At 41.2% G+C, this 14,836-nt stretch overlaps 1 protein-coding gene across 1 annotated transcript in view; it reads right to left on the bottom strand.

Annotated features, from left to right (window-relative positions):
- Window positions 1–3,125, bottom strand: part of LOC136884791 (neurobeachin-like protein 1) — a 128,465-nt gene extending 125,340 nt beyond the window's left edge. Inside the window, exon 1 of the mRNA XM_068230034.1 lies at window positions 3,091–3,125. Within this exon, the coding sequence (XP_068086135.1) occupies window positions 3,091–3,125 (35 nt within the window). The remainder of the gene's footprint in view (window positions 1–3,090) is intronic.
- Between the last annotated feature and the right edge of the window lie 11,711 nt (window positions 3,126–14,836).

A 14,836-nucleotide genomic window follows, 5' to 3' on the forward strand; every position in this document is an offset into this window, starting at 1 on the left:
TCAATGTCATATTTTACGTACACGTCATGTTATGTGATCCTCTTAGACTGACTCTGATGGTTCGGTCAGCTTCCGCTTCGAGCGCTAACGCTGTGCCACGTGCGGGGAGCCATCTGGTGATGAATGAACATACCATTTCCACTTCTGTTATAACGTCTACTGTAAATTAAATAAAAGTCATTGTTTAAGAAGCCTTTCTCGTGGACAGTCAAGATTTTCTTCTGATGACGCAGAGCACAGTTCTCTGCGAAACGTAAAGAATTTCACCTCATTTTCTTGACACGGCATAAGCGCAAAAGGCTATACAGTGTCATGTCTATCAGTTCCGGCCGTGAAAGCATCAATGACAACATTGATATTAGGTGTTTGATATATAGCCTAAATGGTGGATGTGTTGAGCCACAAATTATGTTTAGCTACTACTACTACTACTACTAAATGTTTTCATTCCACCCCTGAAGGAGGAGGCGGAACTCCTAGACGGTGACGCCGCCTCTCAGGCTGGGAGATTTGTTACGGTCAAGGAGATGCACGGAGGTGAGAGGCTTAGCGGCCGTGGCCTATACTAAGAACTGTCCCGACATTCGCCTTAGTGCAGGAGAATGGAAAACCACGGAAAACAATTCTCAGGACAGCCGACGGTTGGAGCCAGCCGTGAGGTCCAGCCCTGTCCCGTCTCCCGAATGCAGAGGCGTAGACCCACGGTAGAGCCGTTGCCACTCCTCCTCTGTTCGCTTGACCGGTCGGAGTGCAGAGCTGTCGGACCATGGACCAGTAGTGGCTACTTGAGGGCCGAGTCCCACTCTGCATCTACCGACCTTACGTTTAGTAGCTAAGCCATGCTACTAGCAGTTTCCTGTGATGTTCAAAGGGGAGTATCCCTAGAACGTCTTCAGATAAAATGCTGAAGTTTTAACAGCTGTTTTTAACACTTTCCGTAGATTGAGGAAACGAAAATTAATAATAATAATAATAATAATAATAATAATAATAATAATAATAATAATAATAATAATAATAATAATAATAATAACGCCGGGCTGAGTGGTTCAGGCGGTTGAGGCACTGGCCTTCTGACCCCAACTCGGTAGGTTCGATCCTGGCTCAGTCCGGTGGTATTTGAAGGTGCTCAAATACGTCAGCCTCGTGTCGGTAGATTTACTGGCACGTAAAAGAACTCCTACGGGACTAAATTCCGGTACCTCGGCGTCTCCGAAATTCGCAAAAAGTGGTTAGTGGGACGTAAAGCAAATAACATTATTATTAATAATAATAATTTTACGTCCCGCTAACTATTTCTATGGTTTTCGGATACGCCAGGGAGCTGGAGTTTATTTTTTCCCACAGGAGTTCATTTACGGACCACCAAATCTACCGACACGAGGCTGACACCTGAGCATCTTCAAATACAACTGGACTGCGCCGGGTTCGAACCTACCAAATCGAGCTCAGAACGCTTTATCACTGAGCTATTCAGCCCGGCGTAGTCATTACCTCCCATATAATTGAAACTCTGACTCTACAGTATCCTTAATCTATCTCGAAATACACAAACCAATCTTCATAAAAACTGTTACAATTAGAATTCGCTTTACGTCGCACCGACACAGATAGGTCCTATGGTGACGATGTATAGGGAAGGGATAGGATGGGAAGGAAGCGGTTGTGGCCTTAATGAAGGTACAGCGACCCTAGTGTGAACATCGGAAACCACGGGAAACCATCTTCAAGACTGTCGACAGTAGGGTTCGAACCCACTATCTCCCGAATGCAAGCTCACAGCTGCGCGCCCCGAACTGCACGGCCACTTGTACGTTGAATATTATTGTATGTGATATCGTAAAAGAATCCAGGAAGTATGAAAAGTATAATTCTAGCATTAACTGTATCTTCTTCTTCTTCCATCGCTTTTCCCAGTCCTGTGGATCTGACCCTGTTTTACGGCCCGATGCTCTTCCTGACGTCAACGTTATCTGGAAGGATGTAATCACTATTGTGTGTTTCTGTGGCGGTTGGTAGTGTAGTGTGTTGTCTGAACATGAAGAGGAGAGTGTTGGGACAATTACAAACACCCAGTCCCCGAGCAAGAAGAATTAATCAGACGCAATTAAAATCCGCGACCCTCTGAATGGAAGGCCTCAACTCTGACCATTCAGCCAAGGAGTCTGACTAGAATTACCTGTTTATTCTTGATAAAAAAATAATTATACAGGGTTGTTCAGTGAAGATGTTCACCTCAAAAACTCTAGAATCGTTACATTACTAGAGATGGCGAACGAATATCGATATATCGGAAATATTGATATTTTGAGAGGGAAATGTCCATATATTGACATCGATATTTTGAGGTCCGATATATTGTCGATATTGATATTTTGTGTCCAATATATCGAGATTTCTTTCTAATATAATCCTTTTGGCTACGATGTGATTCTTTTTCAGGCCCTTTCAATATGTGCATGCTACAGTTGCGAAATTTGAATTGTCATTTCTCAATTCACTTTGGTGAATACAGTGATAATATCACAACTCGTTCCTTGTGCATACCTTGCTTGGAGTTACAGTCAGAGATAAGTCTACTTGTCAACGCTTGTGAGAGTAAATCACAGGGCGAATCCGCTAGAGTTGTGGGGAGACCCGAAACAAGTTTGTCCTAAGCTTTACACATTAGCTGCTTCCACTTACCTGTACCAGGCTCCTCACTTTCATCTATCCTGTCCGACCTCCCTTGGTCAACACTTGTTCTTTTCCGACCCCGACGCTATTAGGTTTGCGAGGGCTAGGGAGTCTTTCATTTTCACGCCCTTCGTGGCCCTTGTCTTCCTTTGGCCGATATCTTCATATTTCGAAATGTCGGACCCCTTCACTTTTTTTCTCTCTGATTAGTGTTATATAAAGGATGGTTGCCTAGTTGTACTTCCTCTTAAAACAATAATCACCACCACCTTACACGTTAGCTAGGCAATACTTGAGCATCGCAGCGACCTCTGTCTCAGCTCCTTTTTCAAAGGCCGGTAACAACCATCACGGCAAACAGAAATCGATTAGGTGGCAAACTGTTATCCAAGCTGCTTTTTCTAAATGACTTACGTAAGAGGTATTCGAAATAGTCCTCCGGCCGTCATCATGATTTCTCACGAACAAATGGAATTGCATTGCTGAGGAAGAAATTGAGAAGAAAATACTTTATTATTTTATAAAGCTCTGATAATTATTGGATGTACTTCGTACACAAATTATACGCTTGTAGTTTTTTCATATGACTTTTCGGTGAAGTTATTAGCTCATTACTAGACATCTTGCAAATACTGTTTTTCTATGTATCATAACATCTTTCGGCAGTAAATGTTTTTATAATGTCATTGTAGTGATCTGTGTCAAGACTTATTAAATCTAATGAATCCTTTGATCATTGTGTTAAATATTAGACTTACATAATGGATAATAGCACCAATATCTTAAAAACGGATGTATCGGCGATATATCGATATTTTGACGACCGATATATCAATGACATCGATATTTTAATACCGATATATCGATATTATGAAAAGTTTTGCCATCACTACATCAGCCAAGGAACAGATCATAGCACTTGATGGAGACAATGGTCGAATTACTGAAAAGGAGGAGATTTTGAATTTTATTAGAGACTTTTATAGCAGTCTATATAGTAAAACAAAGGAAATTTCGATAGCACCTGACCTAATAAGTGTAACTAAAGTTCCAGATATACTTCTTTTGGAAGTCAGATATGATATAGAAAACATGAAGAAAGGAACTGTTGCCGGTGATGATGATCTTGCTGTTGATTTTCTGAAGCTTACAGGTGATGAAACAGTAAACCACTTGGCTAAAATCTTCACTTCTTGTTTTACACAATGCTTCAATCCCAGCATCATTGAATAAAGCAAAGATAGTATTATTGCATAAAAAAAGGAAGTATTCACAATATCCAAAACTATCGCCCTATAAGCTTGTTCTCTGTTTTGTAGAAACTTTTTATGAAGATATTGTTACACAGAATCAGCTCTACTCTTGACTCAGCCCAGCCAGTTGAACAAGCAGGATTCCGCAGCAGCTTTAGCACAATGGACCACATTCTGGCTCTGCGTGAAGTTTATGATCAGTGCATTCTACCTGTGCTGACTTACGGCTGTGAGACCTGGACACTGAACGAATTTACGAAAGGGAAACTTAGGACAGCGCAGAGAGGCATGGAAAGGTCAATGCTGGGTTTGACAAGGAAAGACAGGAAGAGAGCAGATGACATCAGATCATTTAAAGATAAAAATTTCATTGTTCCGTATTGAAATTATTGATGTTAAAAATTAAATAATTGAAAAGGAGGTTCAACCTATTCAATACTTAAAAGAAAGAAATGTAGTAATTACATTCTTATTTAAATGGGACCGGTTTCGACCTTAGTCCAGGTCATCATCAGCCGTAAAAACATGTAGAATGTTTATGAGTATTGGAGGTCAGTTTCACACTCTGATAGGCACAAAGACACGACACCACATTCTGTCATGCACAAAGTCACAACACTATCAACTAATATACGAAGATCAAAAATAACTTGAAGTCGCAGACGAATAGATTTGTAGTAGAAAGCCGCCAGCTCCTGGTGATCAGCGCGGCACATTCAAGGTCATGCGCTGCGGTCGAACGCCAAAGTAGAGTGGAGAATGTTTTGAAGGTCCAGAATTTGTCACGGTTGCGGGAAGTTAAGTACGTATATATAAATATATAAAAATATATATAAATATAAAAATATATAAATATATATAAAAATATATAAATATATAAAAATATATTTCCCGCAACCGTGACAAATTCTGGACCTTCAAAACATTCTCCACTCTACTTTGGCGTTCGACCGCAGCGCATGACCTTGAATGTGCCGCGCTGATCACCAGGAGCTGGCGGCTTTCTACTACAAATCTATTCGTCTGCGACTTCAAGTTATTTTTGATCTTCGTATATTAGTTGATAGTGTTGTGACTTTGTGCATGACAGAATGTGGTGTCGTGTCTTTGTGCCTATCAGAGTGTGAAACTGACCTCCAATACTCATAAACATTCTACATGTTTTTACGGCTGATGATGACCTGGACTAAGGTCGAAACCGGTCCCATTTAAATAAGAATGTAATTACTACATTTCTTTCTTTTAAGTATTGAATAGGTTGAACCTCCCTTTTCAATTATTTAATTTTTGACATCAGATCAATCAATAAAGTTAATGACATTTTTGAGAGCAAAATGCCTTTGTGCACATAGCCTTTGTTGATTCTGAAAAGGCATTTTATATAATCAGCCATTCAGCTATCTTACAAGCGTTAGATGAGCAGGGAGTTGAGGTGGCTTATATCAGAGTTCTCAATAACATCTACAAGACCTCTTCAGCCTATGTTAATGTCGGTGAAGCAACTTCAGAATTCCCTATCGGAAGAGGTGTTCAAAAAGGTGATCCAATCTCTCCAAAGCTATTCTCAGCTGTTTTGGAGATTGCAATGTCGAAGTTAAATTGGGAAGGAAAAGGTATAAGGATCAATGGCAGAAGGCTTAATAACTTGAGATTTGCTGATGACATTGCATTACTGGAAAACGACAATGACGAACTCCAGACATTAGTTACTGATCTTGCCATGGAATGTGAGTCAGTCGGCTTGAAGATGAACATTTCCAAAACAAAAGTCATGCCCAACAAGTGGGTCACAGCAGGAATTGTGAACATCAACAACATGTCGTTAGAGAAGGTCAATGAATGTATCTAACTGGGGCAATTGATGAATATGAAAGGTGATATAAGACCGGAAATTTTTCGACGCATTAAGCTAGGATGACAGGCGTATGGAGGAAACTCAATTGTCTTCAGATGAAATATGCCAGTAAATCTGTAGAAAATAGTTTATGATCAGTGCATTCTACCTGTGCTGACTTACGGCTGTGAGACCTGGACACTGAACGAATTTACGAAAGGGAAACTTAGGACAGCGCAGAGAGGCATGGAAAGGTCAATGCTGGGTTTTACAAGGAAAGATAGGAAGAGAGTAGATGACATCCGATCAGTCACTAAAGTTAATGACATTCTTGAGAGAATAGCCACCTTAAAATGGCAATGAGCTGGACATATTGCTCGAAGGGAAGATGACAGATGGAAGAAGCTAGTGTTAGAATGGAGTCTAAGAGATCATCAAAGGCCTAGAGGAAGATCGCCAGACAGATGGGACAAAGATATCAAGAGAATAGCTGGTGCTACCTGGCAGAGAAGTGCTCGAGACCGTTCTACCTGGAGAGTTCTGCTAAAGATAGAACTGGCTGATGATATCAGCCAAGGAGTCTGACTAGAGTTAGCTGTATATTCTTGATAAAAACAATAATTATACAGGGTTGTTCAGTGAAGATGTTCACCTCAAAAACTCTAGAACCGTTACATTACAGATATCGGCATTCTGTTTTTACTTTTAGTAATGTTATCAAGGGCATCACAATCGACATTACAATACTTTTCCCGAGTGTCAATAATTTCTGAGATTTTTTAAAAAAATGGAACTACTCTGTTTTCTACACCTTGCCCGAAGATAAAAAGTACAATAGTATGGCGCTGTCTTTATTTCAAAAATCGGAGAACTACTACTCGAGCAAATGTAAATTATTCAAACGAGTTTCATTAGTGGACCGACCTGTTCGACTGAATCACAAAAGACGCACTAGCAATGAAACACTAGATTTTAATGTAGAGTATTTTCACCTTCTTCTGACAGCCACGCATTCGTTCTACTGTGTCCATAAATATAAAAATCTTCAGCCAGTTTCCAGTCATTCGACCGGGTCAGGAATGGAATGAATGAAGCTCCCATCTAGCGGCGAGGGTAGGAAGTGTGCCGGCTGCCTATGCTTTACGCCCTCCTCTTGGGCAATGATTCATGACTGAGAGATGCAATGAAATGATACTGGAGAGTGTTGCTGGAATGAAAGATGACAGGGGAAAAACCGGAGTACCCGGAGGAAAACCTGTCCCGCCTCCGCTTTGCCCAGCACAAATCTCAAATTGAGTGCCTGGGATTTGAACCAGGGAACCCAGGTGTGAGAGGCCGGCGCGCTGAGAAATAGAGTAAGAAATGGCCTTGGAAGTAAGGAGAAATTGAAGGAACTTACTAGGAAATAGAATCTAGCAAAGAAGTCAGCTAAGGATAACATGATGGCAAGCATAACTGGCGGCCATACAAATTTTAATGAAAATGGAAGAGTATGTATAGGTACTTTAAGGCAGAAACAGGTTCCAAGAAAGATATTCCAGGAATCATTAATGAACAAGGGGAGTGTGTATACGAGGATTTTCAAAAGGCAGAATTATTCTGTCAGCAGTATGTGAAGATTGTTGGTTACAAGGATAATGTCCAGATAGAGGAGGTGACTAATACTAAAGAATATTAAAATTTACCTATGACAACAACGATATTTACAGTACGATACAAAAGATAAAAACTAGAAAAGCAGCTGGAGTTGATAAGGTTTCGGGGGATATACTAAAGACAATGGGTTGGGATATTGTACAATATATGAAGTACTTATTCGATTATTGTTTGCATGAAAGAGCTATACCAAATGAATATTGAGTTGCTATAGTAGCCCCTGTGTATAAAGGAAAGGTTGATAGGTATAAAGCTGAAAATTACAGGCCAGTCAGTTTGACATGCATCGGATGTAAGCTTTGGGAAAGCATTCTTTCTGACATGTTTCTTAGACATGTTTGCGAAATTAATAACTGGTTTGATAGAAGGCAGTTTGAATTTAGGAAAGGTTATTCCACTGAAGCTCAACTTGTAGAATTCCAGCAAGATATAGCAGATATCCTAGATTCTGGAGATCAATTGGACTGTATCGCGATTGACCTATCTAAGACATTTGATAGGGTAGATCATGGGAGACTACTAGCAAAAATGAGTGCATTTCGACTTGACAAAATAGTGACTGAATGGGTTGCTATATTTCTAGAAAACAGAACTCAGAGAATTAGAGTAGGCGAAGCTTTATCTATCCCTGTAGTAATTAAGATGGGAATTCCTCAAGGCAGTATTATTAGACATTTATTTTTTCTTATATATATCAGTGATATGTGTAAAGAAGTGGAATCAGAGATAAATCTTTTTGCAGATGATGTTATTCTGTACAGAGTAATAAATAAGTTACAAGATTGTGAGCAACTATAAAATGACCTCGATAATGTTGAGAGATAGACAGTAGGCAATGGTATATGATGATAAACGGGGTTAAAAGTCAGGTTGTGAGTTTCACAAGTAGGAAAAGTCCTCTCAGTTTTAATTACTGCGTTGATGGGATAAAAGTTCCTTTTGGGGATCATTGTAAATACCTAGGTCTTAATATAAGAAAATATCTTCATTGGGGTAATCACATAAATATGATTGTAAATGAGGGGTACAGATCTCTGCACATGGTTATGAGGGTATTTAGGGGTTGTGGTGAGGATGTAAAGGAGAGGGCATATAAGTATATGGTAAGACCCCAACTAGAGTATGCTTCCAGTGTATGGGACCCTCACCAGGATTACTTGATTCAGGAACTGAAAACAATCCAAAGAAAGCAGCTCGATTTATTCTGGGTGATTTCCGACAAAAGAGTAGCATAACAAAAATATTGCGAAGTTTGGGCTGGGAAGACTTGGGAGAAAGGAGACAAGCTGCTCGACTAAGTGGTATGTTTCAAGCTGTCAGTGGAGAGTTGGCGTGGGAAGACATCAATAGACGAATACGTTTGAGTGGTGTCTTTAAAAGTAGGAAAGATCACAATATGTAGATAAAGTTGGAATTCAAGAGGACAAATTGGGGAAAATATTGGTTTATAGGAAGGGGAGTTAGGGATTGTAATAACTTAACAAGGGATATGTTCAATAAATTTCCAATCTCTTTGCAATCATTTAAGAAAAGGCTAGGAAAACAACAGATAGTGAATCTGCTACCTGAGCGACTGCCCTAAATACAGATCAGTAGTGACTGATTGATTGATTGACTGACTGCCGCCTGAGCCACGGGGACTCTTGTTTCCATAAATACAATGTGATAAATTGTATGATTTAACATCTCGTCATAGGTAACAGGTAAAGGAAAAACCGATTTGCGATGGGTTTCCTTTCCTATACGAATTTATTGGTCAACTTTTGTTCTCTTCAGACCCCAATGGATTGCGAGGCCTAGTGAGTCTTTCATTTTCAAGACAGTAATCGGGAGATAGTGGGTTCGAACCCCACTGTCGGCAGCCCTGAATAGGGTTTTCCGTGGTTTTCCCAGTTTCACACCAGGCAAATGCTGGAACTGTACCTTAATTCAGGCCACGGCCGCTTCCTTCCCATTCCTAGGCCTTTACCATCCCATCGTCGCCCTAAGACACATCTGTGTCGGTGCGACATAAAGCAAAAAAGCATTTTCAAGCCGTTCTCTTCCTTCTACCGTCTTCCACCTTAGCGTTAAGTTAAGAGGGGATGGTAGCCTACCTGTACTTCGTCTTAAAACAGTAATGATTTCCACTAACATTTTCAAAAATTCAATATAGAAATTGTAACAATTATAGGACCTCTTTTTGTTTGTTTATGACAGATACCCCCCCCCACCCCCCACCCAGAGTCTCCATGGCCCCCTGGAAACAGCGTAGCAGCGTACGGCCTCTCAATGCTGGGTTCTATTGTGCGAATCCCCGTCACTCCATGCGAGATTTGTGCGGGACAAAGTGGAGGTGGGACATGGTTTTTCTCCGGGTACTCCGGTTTTCCTTGTCATCTTTCATTCCAGCAACACTCTCCAGTATCATGTTTTTGCTATTTGCTTTACGTCGCACCGACACAGATATGTCTTATGGCGACGATGGGATGGAAAAGGCCTAGGAAATGAAAGGAAGCGGCCGTGGCCTTAATTAAGGCACAGCCCCGGCATTTGCCTGGTGTGAAAATGGGAAACCACGGAAAACCATCTTCAGGGCTGTCGACAGTGGGGCTCGAACCCACTATCTCCCGAATACTGGATACTGGCCGCACTTAAGCGACTGCAGCTATCGAGCTCGGTCCAGTATCATTTCCTTTCATCTTTCAGTCATTAATCATTGCCCCAGAGGAGTGGGACAGGCTTCAGCAACCAGCATAATTCCTATCCTCGCCGCTAAATGGGGGCTTCATTCAGTCCATTCCTGACCCGGTCGAATGACTGGAAACAGGATGTGGATTTTTATTTCATTTTCACCCTTTCTCATCTAGACAATGTTACCAAACGCTACTAAATAGTTTTATTAATAATGTTATCTGTTTTACGCCCCACCAAGTACATTTATTATGGTTTCGGAGACACCGAGGTGCCGGAATTTTGTTCCGCATGAATTCTTTTACGTGTCATTAAATCTACTTGGCACGAGGCTGACGTATTGGAGCACCTTCAATTACTAGCGGATTGAGCCTGCCAAGTTGGTAATGGTTGTTCCGCAGCTGAATTCAATCTAGGTAGGTCCCGCAGACGCATAGGTCACACATTGGTGTCAAGTCAAAAGACCTATTATTATTATTATTATTATTATTATTATTATTATTATTATTATTATTATTATTATTATTATTGCGTTAGGACCTACTAGGGACCGCATTCCAATTTCAATTCTTCATCCTATGTTGTTGTTCCTCCTTTTCTTCCAATATTCTTTGTTTCACTATGTTTCTTTTTTCTTTCTTCAGACCACTTTGTGCCGGTTTTCTTTGCTTCCCTCCCTTGGAATCCTTCCATCTTTAAAACTTTCTCCCTGAAAATTTCTCTATCCATTACTTCTTCTTCTATGACATTGTTTCTTCATCATCATCTGTTTACCCTCCAGGTTCGGCTTTTCCCTCGGACTCAGCGAGGGATCCCACCTCTACCGCCTCAAGGGCAGTGTCCTGGAGCTTCAGACTCTCGGTCGGGGGATACAACTGGGGAGTATGACCAGTACCTCGCCCAGGCGGCCTCAACTGCTATGGTGAACAGGGGCCTTGTAAGGAGGATGGGAAGATTGGAAGGGATAGGCAAGGATGAGGGAAGGAAGCGGCCGTGGCCTTAAGTTAGGTACCATCCCGGCATTCGCCTGGAGGTGAAGTGGGAAACCACGGAAAACCACTTCGAGGATGGCTGAGGTGGGAATCGAACCCACCTCTACTCAGTTGACCTCCCGAGGCTGAGTGGACCCCGTTCCAGCCCTCGTACCACTTTTCAAATTTCGTGGCAGAGCCGGGAATCGAACCCGGACCTCCGGGGGTGGCAGCTAATCACACTAACCACTACACCACAGAGGCGACCACATTGTTTCTTTCCAAGTCTTTTTTGTAGTGGCAGTGCGTCTTATATCCATCTGTTAAGAAGAACTGCACTTCGTTTGTGGTTTCCAGAGGGTATTTGTGATTTTATTTTAGGTGCTGAGTTTATGCTAGTGTTATCTAGGGAGTCCACGTTCATTGAATAGTGTTTTAGGGTCATATTTATTCTCAGTTTTGTGCCCTAAATATCTGCCATCTTGTTCACTGCTACAATAGTTCCACAGATATCACTACTTAGATGGAAACTCGCTATATCTCTTTTAAACATTTTGCCCTAACTGGCACCCATCTTGTCTCGTCTGCCATGACTACCATGGAGACCACAAAGAAGATGTGCACTCTACTCTCTTTTCACGCGGTTGCCTAGGACACAGAGCCTGCCCATTTTGTCAGCCATCTTAAGAAGGGCAAATTTTGATACGACGTGTAGCGTCTGATCCAGAGTGGGCGGCTACACCCAGCGTCTGATCTCCATGTTAGGAGCGGCTGTATTCATACAGGATAAGGCAACGGGTTTGATAGCAGGTAGAGACCCTCCTTGGAGGCAGCTCTACCCAGGGAGTGGCGCCCCTGCCTATGCGAGTCCCAGAGCACGCTGACCCGGTGTGTAGTATCTGGTAAGGGTCCCAGCTCAGGGTTACGAGTGAAGACCTCAACGACATCAACGGCGGAGAGGGTGACCTTCGGTACGGCGGAGATGTTGGAAGAGGCACCCCTGTACATGGGGATTAATACGTGTACAACACACAAAGGGCACGACGGTTCCACATGTTAGTGGCGGTACCCCGACAGCGTCTGTTCCCCATGTTAGGGGCGGCTGAATCACAACTCACCAACACGTCTGGCAAGCGTGGTGTTTTATTGCCGAACACCTTCCATAAACTCCTATGACTTCGAATTTTCAAACGAAACTACCCCAGGTGAGTAGAGTGAAAGACTCAGAATCTCACACTGACAATACGTCAGTCTGCCTCAAGGATTCTGGGGGAGGCACAAATTCGAAAAGAACGACTAAAAAAGTAAGAATAGCCACATACAACATAAGAACTATGAGACTAGCTGAAGACCTTGAAAGCTAGAACAAGAACTGCATGACATAAAATGGGATATTCTGGGTATTTGTGAGACTCGCCTTCAAGGAGAAAAAGCTGAGACCCTTCCATCAGGTCATGTCATCTTACGTAATAACGGGGATGCTTCTACACATGGGGTTGCTATTCTTGTCAATAAAAATATCAAAGAATTCATACACAAGATGATTTGTGTCTCTTTCAGAGTGATATATATCGTCCTCAAATTGAATAGTAAATTCTCCATACAAGTCATACATGTCTATGCTCCAACGAGTACTTCTGACGAAGAGGCAGTGGAACAGCTGTATGAAGATATCACCAAAGCGAAAAATTCAGAAAAGACACAACTTTGTATCATCATTGGAGACTTCAATGCAAAAGTGGGTCAAAAGGAAATCGGAGACCCAGAGAACATTGGTACATATGGACTAGGCGATCGAAACGAAAGAGGAGAAAGACTGCTAGAATATCTCACAGCCGAAAATCTCTATTGCATGAATACTTTCTTTAAAAAGCCCATCCAACGAAAATGGACATGGAAGAGCCCCGATGGACAAACCAAGAATGAGATAGATTTTATCCTGACCAACAAGAAGAAATATTGTACAGATGTTACTGTTCTCAATAGATTTGATACAGGAAGCGACCATAGGCTAGTTCGAGCAACCCTTACATTTGACCTCAAACTTGAACGGTCCAAAATGACAAGGGGGTACACTTTTCCAAGAGTAGAGGACTTAGAAACACATCAATCATCATTTCAACAAGCTCTTACCAAACAACTTAACCCAACAGAAGATTTGAAATACTTGGACGTGAACGAACTTAATGAGAAAATTACAGTCAGTATTCAAAATGCAGCAAAGGAGATCCCATTGAAGAAAACTAATAAGAAGAGCCGACTTTCACTCAATACCATGCAGCTCATTAAGGACAGGAAGACAATGGACAGGGATACAGCAGAATACAAAAATCTTAACAAGACCATTCGCAAGGAAATAAGAAAAGATCTAAGGAAATTTAATAATAACATGATCATACAGACAATTGAAGAAAATAAAAACATGAAGATTTTAAAGAACAGCATGTCTACAGGAAGACCAAAAATTACAAAACTTAAGAACCAAAATGGAGAAATAGTCACAGATAGGCAAAAGATTACTGAAGTTATTAGAGATTTCTACTACAAGCTGTATACATCAACCATTAATAAACCATCCAGTGATGAACAACTAGCCCAGAATTATACACATGAAGTAACACCGGAAGTAACCACTGCTGAGATTGAAAGAGCTCTTAAACAACTAAGGAATAAAAAATCCCCTGGGGAGGATAAAATAACGAATGAAATGCTGAAATTAGGTGGAAGAGATCTGCTAGAAGCCGTGAGAATACTCATGAACAAGTGTATTAACTCTGGAAGAATACCAGAAAATTGGAAAAATGCTGAAGTGATACTTCTCTTCAAGAAAGGTGATAAGGAAAATTTAGAGAACTATCGTCCTGTGAGTTTGTTATCACACCTTTATAAGCTCCTGACTAAAATTGTAACCAACCGCCTCACAAGAGAACTGGATTTTTATCAACCTGCCGAGCAAGCGGGATTTCGTAAAGGCTTCTCAACTGTTGAACACATCCAGACTATTCGTCTTCTTCTGGAGAAAACCACTGAGTACAACATCAAGATTCATCTGGCCTTCATTGATTATAAAAAAGCTTTTGACTCAGTGGAGATCTGGGCAATCATGAAGGCACTTCAAAATGCCATGATAAACTCAAGGTATATAAAGCTTCTGGAAAACATTTATGATCAAGCAACAATGGTAGTCAGAGTGGACGAAGACCTCATCACCAATAAAATCCCAGTTGGCAAAGGAGTTCGACAAGGTGACACAATCTCTCCAAAGCTGTTTACCCTTGCCTTGGAAGATGTATTCAAAACCCTTCATTGGGATAATAAAGGAATAAAAATCAACGGGGTATATTTGAACCACCTGCGTTTTGCCGATGACATTGTGCTCATAAGTAAAAATCTAGATGAGCTAGAAAGCATGATCCAAGAATTAAAAACTGCTTCTGCTAAGATTGGTTTGGAAATGAACATTAATAAAACGAAAATACTAAGCCCAGAGAGTCGACCACTTAAAACGGGAAACCAATATATAGAAGCTGTCGATGAGTACATCTATCTTGGACACAAGATAAAACTTGGAAAAGACAACCAACGTGCAGAAATTCCTCGCAGAATAGGTATGAGTTGGACTGCATTTCGAAAACTAAGATTCATCCTCACTAACAAGGATGTTCCAATTAACCTGAAGACCAAGGTTTATAATACGTGCGTGCTGCCAGTTACAACTTACGGTCTGGAAACGATGACTCTGACGAAGGAAAGTGCTCGCAAGCTTCAGCGAA

This window comes from Anabrus simplex, chromosome 13, assembly GCF_040414725.1.
Source record: "Anabrus simplex isolate iqAnaSimp1 chromosome 13, ASM4041472v1, whole genome shotgun sequence".
NCBI classification, from domain to species: domain Eukaryota; kingdom Metazoa; phylum Arthropoda; class Insecta; order Orthoptera; family Tettigoniidae; genus Anabrus; species Anabrus simplex.